The following is a 7,500-nucleotide window of genomic DNA, read 5'->3' as shown; positions in this document are numbered from 1 at the left end:
CCCCTAGATCCGCCACTGTAGGCTTCCAAATCAATGTCAGTATCAGAGCAACTGCTCACCTTCCCCTCCCTTAACACAACGACAGTCAACTGATGAGGGGAAGGGAGGGGTTGGCGCTTAGTTGCTCAGATACTTCTACGTGCTAATCATGTGAAAAGCAACCCAACAAATGTAACTCAAGGGAAATAATTAAAAAAATTGGCGAAATTCATTGACAAAAAATAACGTACGTTTTTCGAACACAAATCATTTAAAATAGTGTTTCCTTTAAGCTAAAACGACAGACAAAAACTTCTGCTCACACCCAAACCAAACAGACGAAGTTACATAAAAAGAGAAGGAAGGGTGAATGGTCCTCTTAAATGCCGTAGCTTTTAAATGTAAGTTTTAAATGATAAATGAACACAAAATGTGAAAAGTTGTGCGTAGAATATAAAGTTTGCGAGACATAAAAAATTTTTTTTGAAAAAGCATCAATGGTGATTTCGGATAAAATTGTGCTTTGCCTCTAAAGAAATTAAAATTAATATTAGACTCAATAATATATGTTAAATAAAAAGATAATAATTATACACTAAATCTCAAACAAATAAATTTCTAAATAAATAAGAATAATTTCAAGTTGGTATCTTTTAAAACGATCCCGAAATAATATTTTTCTCTTTTCTGGTTTGTCTCTTGATTCACGAAATTTTAACCCAATTATACACAATTAAAGCTATTATGTACGAAATAATGATAATAATAATTACAAAAAAAAAAAAAAGTATGATTTAAATATCAAGTATACATTGTAACGTTAATTTAATGTAACAATTCCGGTACAGACTTTAGGACTTTGAAGGAGCAACTACCTAAACTTCTGATTTCAAAAACTGAGCTGCCCATTCAACGGCCACAATAGTTTCTGAGAGCTCCTCTTTCACCACCGACCACGTTCCATTATGCAGGCCATTGTTGACCGCTTCAACCAAGGCATCGTGAAGGCCTGGGAACGTGGCACTTGCGTAGGAGTTGTAGAGACTAGGGGCGAAAATTGAATGCCTACGAATTAGACAAAAAAAGATGTTATTCAAATTCTTTGGCCTCAAGGAAGCGAATGAAAATAACACGAGTACTACAGATCTGCGCGCGCAAGCGGAATCCCTTGCGCTAATACCTTTATTAGCGCATGTGTGCCCGCCTTCCTTGACGCCCCTTAGTCACGTGCTCAACGCACGCCTGTGAAAAGACTATGACGGCAGCTAAAGAACATTATTACCCGACTCGGGAAGTCAGAGGGCCAATAACTAAAATCAACCAATCAAAATGCTCTATTGCCGGTCAATATTCTCTCAGTATTGGACCGGGCACTGTCCCGAATGGTCCCGAATGATACCGCACTTGTGTCCCTTTGAACTTCAGTCGTGTAATAGATCTCTTATTAACCAAGCTTGCTCGGGACCGTACTGAAAGAATATCGGCCCTCGGTCTTTTTTGTACGGACCTCGCTGCGCTCGGTCCGTACTGTCAAGACCTCGGGCCGAGATTCTCCCAGTGCGGCCCTCACGCTTGGTTAATAAGACATATGTAATGGAAGTCCATCTGTTCTTATAGCCTCTGCAGCCAAAAGCCTTAATAAAGAACCGACCTTAAGAGGCAATGTCAAGGAAGTAGCAGTCATGTTGTTGCAAAGCTTTGAGTTCCTAACTCACTAACTGTCACGTGATTTGTCACTTCTTGTCTGACTGACTCGTCTTTGTGATTACAAATCGTAGCGCCTGATTTTGTGACCACTCACCAATAAAGAGGCCTTCCCGGCAGTCCTTCAGGGTTAAGGAAGTTTTTTTCCAGTCCGGTCAAACGGTCATTGATAAAGGAAAGTTTCCAAGGGCTGGATTAGAAAAGATAAGAACGCGAGCCAATCAGCATCGGAGAGTTACATTCCCTTATACGAACTATTAGGCTGAGTTGCCTTTGAGTAGAATGTTCTTTGGCAAGGTTTGATGGACCTGTGACTTCTGTACCTTAGGCTGGTTTGCCTGTGACTTGGATGTTCTAAACCTAACAATTTTTACTCTTATAGTACAGTGTCTCTCTTTACAACCACCTCATGCTTTGCGCTGGTACAGAGCCTCGAATCGGGGGCTCAGACGAAACGCGATTCTTGAAGTTTGCACAACCGCACGTTTACTCAATAAAAGATCTTATTTTGTCTTGTTTTCCCTTTGTTTTCAACCCACCAAATGACACCTCTGAATAAAGGCTAAAAGTTTCTAAAGAAACTGTGGTGCTGCGTCGGTGGGGGTAACAAGGTAATTTGGTTATATCAACTAAGTTGAAATTGTAAATTGGCCACCGCAATGAATAAAAATGCTGACGTTTCGAGCGTTAGCCCTTCGTCAGAGCGAATGGAGGAATTGTGGGTTGTATGTGGGTTTCTATATAGAAGCGGAGGTACGCCATTGGTGGGAACATGGCAATGAGAAAAACACGAATAAATTAGTGGAATGAAAAGCGTTCGCTGATACCTGTGGGATTAAGAGTGCCGATTTGAAAGTATAACTTTTGTTCAAGAGTTTTGCGGCTTTCTGTGTTGCCTAAATCTGCGGTCTTTCCTTACATTCATGGCAAGCAGGGCTCGACACTAACTTTCAACTTACTAGCCAAATTGCTGGTGACAATTTAAATTTCATGACAATTTCAGACTGTTTACTCGCCCGAAACTGGCTGGTGGAAATCGAAAACCCCTTGCCAAAACTGAATTTCTACTAGTCTGTGGCTAGTTGGCTACCTTTAGTGTCGAGACCTGGCAAGGATATTTATTTCTCCACTATTCAGTCGAAAGAAAAGCAATGGCGTTTTTTACTCACTTATTGAGGTCTACATTGGAGATAAGTGACTGCATTTTTTCAGCTCCTTTTTCAAACTCCTTGACAGCTTTCTCCAAGTATTCTGAAACGAATAACAGAGTTCAACTTAAGGAAAATTTCAGCGATGGAAGTTCTCAGAATCTCTTAAGAGACCGACAAAATTTCTGGCCCGTTTTCTCAAAATTGCGCCGTGCGAAAGTGGACTGAAGAAGAACCCTTTCGAAGACTCGAACTATAGCGAGGAACTGGAAGTTATTGATATTTTCAGTTAAGTGCTTGGCCATTGTGTAGGAATTGAATAGAATATATGCCCTGCTTTCTCAACCCATATAAAGCTAGAACTAATCCCGCCCCGGTCACTTGTGTTTCCCGCGCTTAACGCGCTTTCCATGTTTTCATTCTAGGCTCTCGTTGGCTTCTTTTAAAATTCACCTTTGCTTTGATCGGCCTTTATGATAAGCATGGTTTAATTTTTACGCTTTATTAGTGTCCGGTTTCCATCGCGAAGGATATTTTCGTCGATGCAGTACTATTATACGTTTAGAATTTGTTTGACGCACCTCAAATTAGACACACTAACCCTATTAGAATAGATATAAGGAAATTCTGTCCAGCAGTTATGGGATGCCAATATTGAAATGATATTCCTGTATCTTGTGAAGGTGTAGTCTGATCGTCCGGGTGAGTGTAGTCCTGAGAAGGACTGTTGTCGGTGGCAGTGACTGACGTTTCGACAACCTGTGCGGAAGTCATCATCAGAGTCAAGTGAGCCCACAAACCCATCACCACACTACGTCAGTTACTAACCAACGTTAAAGACAAAGACGAACCGAGGAACAGAGAGGGAACGATTTATAAGATCAATTGTTCCGACTGCCAAGCCTCCTACATCGGTGAGACTGGCAGAAACCTCACAACAAGACTGACTGAACACAGACGGGCGACGAGGAAAGGTGATGTCAGCAATCACATTGCTGAACACCATCGACTTACCAACCACAACATTGACTGGGACTCTGCGCAATGCCTAACCTACAGCACTGATTATTTTCAACGACTGACTCTGGAAAGCTGGTTTACTAACTTAGAACAGACTCCCCTAAACAGATGTCAACAACTACCCGCCCCATACAAACGACTCATTCACGACATAAACATCACAAACGACCGAAAAAGAACAACCTAGCTTTACCGACAGACCGAAACAGACCAATCACGAACGACTTACGTCACTTGAGTCTTACAGCCAATAACATCACGGCAAAACCAACCGATCATTTCACACGAACTGGAATAAGAACATTCTACTGACAACAATCACTCACTTGACTCTGATGATGACTTCCGCACAGGTTGTCGAAACGTCAGTCACTGCCACCGACAACAGTCCTTCTCAGGACTACACTCACCCGGACGATCAGACTACACCTTCACATGTTACCCCCGGGTTCAAACCATTTACTGCATTCCTGTATCTATACGGGAGAAGCCTACTAGCAGGGCTCGACACTAACTTTTCAACTTACTGGCCAAGTGGCTAGTGACATCTTACATGTTTTTAGATGTTACCACAATTTCAGTCTGTTTACTAGCCAAACTGGCTGGTGGAAATTGAAAACCACAAGCCAAAACTGAATTTCTACTAGTCTGTGGCTAGTCGGCTACCGTTAGTGTCGAGCCCTGCACTATAAAACGTTTCAAAAGAGCACTTTTCTTGTATCATTTTTCTCGGTATTAATTAATGTCTTCCTTTGATCATGTTTATTTATAAATATGTTGTTTAAGGTGTGGCTCCTCTTCCCTTTCTTAGCTAGTTATGCTCTGCCCTTCTCCATTTTCTTTACTTTTTTGTTGTAATTATTCAAAAGGATGTAATTGTTGAAATGGAGGTGAAAAATATACAGATACAAATTAGTCTTCCTACTCGTCTGCAAAAATAAAAACCATAACAGGAATCACAATGTACCTACTTACCAAGAGAAATTCCTTTTTGTTCAAGAGTTTTTCCATATTTGGTATTTATGTCACGAAAGCCTTTCTTAAGGGCAGCTGCGTAGTCCGAGCAGTTGATTGGCAGCACAGGGGTCTCAGCCAATAGGAATGCAGTACTGACCCATATTCGTGCGATAGCCAAGTGGGTTGAAAACTGTGGATCCACAAACGTCTTGACATAGTAGAACGTGTCATGGATAGTATGATATGCTGGGTAAGCGGAGATGTTGTGTAACTGGTACTGGGGGAAAAAAATTAAAGGGCAGAATTGATAAGGTAGAAAGGCAAAAAGTTTGGAGGCATTAGTTTCAAAATCGAGACTGCTCAGACTGTTCGAGACTATTCAGAATCGCGAATCAAAGTCGAGGCTCTAAAAAACGCACGTGTAAATCCAATTTTTTCTACAGGTTAGCCTTTCTCCCCCTCCCCCCCGCTTTGTCACTTGCTCCAAATCTTCCACCCGCTCAATATGGCGAACGAATGTATTCGCCGCGCCGAGTCTCGCGCATACCAATTACCGCCTGAAAGCAGGCTATTCATAGGTAGGCTTCAATAATGTGAAAGGCGAGGAAATAAAAACAAACTTAATTGAAGAAAAACATTTTCCCTTTGTTTTTCAAATGCTTTTCACATTTTCACGTCTTTCAAATGAAAAATTTCATACAGAAGTGAAATTTTCTAGTGAAATAAGGATAAAACCAGTAAACCATTTTAGATAATTTGTTACTCGACATTTTCATGTTTTTTTCGATTTTTTAAGGATTTTAACTTAATTTGTAAATATTTTTTATGATTAGAGTGAAATTTTCGTTATGATAGTGTGTATCCTCTCGTTTTTTTACATTTTTATTAGACATTTTCACAAATTTTTTTTATCGATTTTCAAGCATTTTAGCATAATTTTTGTTATAATTTTTGTGATTATAGTGAATAAAGGATTATTTTTATTAAAAAAAAAAAAAAAAAAAGGATAAAACCAGTATGAATGTTGTGCCTAGATTTTACCGTTAGAAGCATCCGGGTGCGCGCCGATAGGCGTCTAGATTTAACAGAGTAATGCATACCATGTCAAAAACGTATCGGATATCCGCTGAAGGGACTCCAGCTCTTTGACAAAATGGAGAATAGTCACTGCCTGAGCCAAGAGGAGGAACTCTTACGACAAAAAGATAAAGGAAAAATGATCAGACCAAAACAAATTAAAACGTTATGTCAGTTCACAATAGGAAGCTTAGGCAACCGACGAAAGCTGGGAGGGACGTAGGCTCGATTTCTGCCGCTCTCTCGGGTCAAGTCTTTCTCGTCCCTCCCCGAGAAGCAACAAAAGAAACCTCACGCGTCCAGCGGTGGGTTCGGGGATGAGCGCGGGCTCCGGTTCCCGAACAGCGGCTGGTAATCGAGCCAAGGAGGGACGAAGACGTCAACTAAGCGCGGAGGGACTGGAACGAGAACGTAGTTTTCGGCGGAAACATACTACGGGACTACAGCTGCTGCAGCTTAATACAGTTCCAGTGGTATGGAGCGATTTGAGGGCATCGCTATTCCACAGGGGTGAACTGCTGATCGATAGCAAGTTCCCCTCCCCCCGGTATTTCGTCTTGTTTACCCGACAGTCTGCTTGTACCCCTTCATATTCTCGAGTGAAGAGGGCCTGGTCGCAGGCTACAAAATGCCTTGTCCAGCGGCACATTCCAATCCTTGTTTACAGCTTTAATTTCTCCTTGAAAACCCTGGATCGCGCTAAACACTTAAACATGATTTTTTGTATCGCTAATATCGCAGTAGGTTGGCGGCAATGGGAAAGAATAGAAATATTTCTTACTGGGTGCCCATTTGGCGTCCGTGGCCCGACAGCAATTTTCCCCGGCGTGCCGCGAATACGAAGTGCTGATGGCGTCTCAAAATCGCACTTCGTTGATAAACAACTTGGCAAGGAGAGTCATTGTGAGAGCAAAGTCTTCTGCCTAAGATCTTGTCTTAGATCATTTTTGTATCAGTGCTATTTAGAGGGGTTTCAATAAAATACCTAATACCGCTCTCTGCTTACTTTGGTCATAGGCTCTTGTGTTTGCATTTCGCCTTGCGGCCCAGTCGCCAATTACACCATCGGCAACCGCTTCTGGAAAATCTTATTGAAATCTCTGGTTTCAACTATTTCTTGCTGTTGTTGATGTTTGTTTAATGTCCTCGGGCCATAGCGGAGACCACAGTCAGTGATCGTAATTGCGCTCTCTCGCGAGATAGAGTGTTTTTTGTTGTTGTTTTTTTGTTATCCCTGTATTCGAACATGGGTCCCTTAGTGCTCTAGGTTGAAGCCGTTTCGGGAGACATTGCGAGAAAAAAATATTTGGCGACTAAATTTGCAGCGCAAGTCACCAATTTGGCGAATTTTGTCTACGTTCAATCGTCTCCGTTTATGAAAAATCACTTCTTAAGTTCTTTGGTTGTCCGAGATGCCACGTGAACCTTCAAAAACTATTTCTAGTCATATCACTTTTTAAGACGGTTGGCGTGGTCAGCGTTAGAGTACATCATGTAATATTGAACAAAGTTTTTTTTAAGTGGGGATGGGGAGGGGAGACTAAAATTTTCCTTCCGGCGACTATTTATAACATCTAAGATTCTACGTGAAAAACGCTCGGTCAGGAACCCTGGG

The 7,500-nt window shown here is 41.5% G+C and overlaps 1 protein-coding gene across 2 annotated transcripts in view; it reads right to left on the bottom strand.

Moving 5' to 3' along the window:
- Positions 1–7,500, bottom strand: part of LOC111327581 (putative N-acetylated-alpha-linked acidic dipeptidase) — a 21,472-nt gene that overhangs the window by 857 nt on the left and 13,115 nt on the right. For both annotated transcript variants that reach the window (XM_088744949.1, XM_088744948.1), the window contains 5 exons: positions 5,909–5,999; positions 4,827–5,085; positions 2,853–2,934; positions 1,781–1,873; positions 1–1,044 (listed from right to left, as the gene is read on the bottom strand). The exon at positions 1–1,044 is cut by the window's left edge and continues 857 nt beyond it. In XM_088744949.1, coding sequence (XP_088601075.1) covers positions 855–1,044; positions 1,781–1,873; positions 2,853–2,934; positions 4,827–5,085; positions 5,909–5,999 — 715 coding nt within the window. In that variant the 3' untranslated portion in view covers positions 1–854. The remainder of the gene's footprint in view (positions 1,045–1,780; positions 1,874–2,852; positions 2,935–4,826; positions 5,086–5,908; positions 6,000–7,500) is intronic.

This window comes from Stylophora pistillata, chromosome 14 (assembly GCF_964205215.1).
Source record: "Stylophora pistillata chromosome 14, jaStyPist1.2, whole genome shotgun sequence".
NCBI classification, from domain to species: Eukaryota; Metazoa; Cnidaria; class Anthozoa; order Scleractinia; family Pocilloporidae; genus Stylophora; species Stylophora pistillata.
The sequence above is the reverse complement of the archived record's forward strand: the minus strand, read 5'-3'. Positions and strand labels throughout refer to the sequence as shown.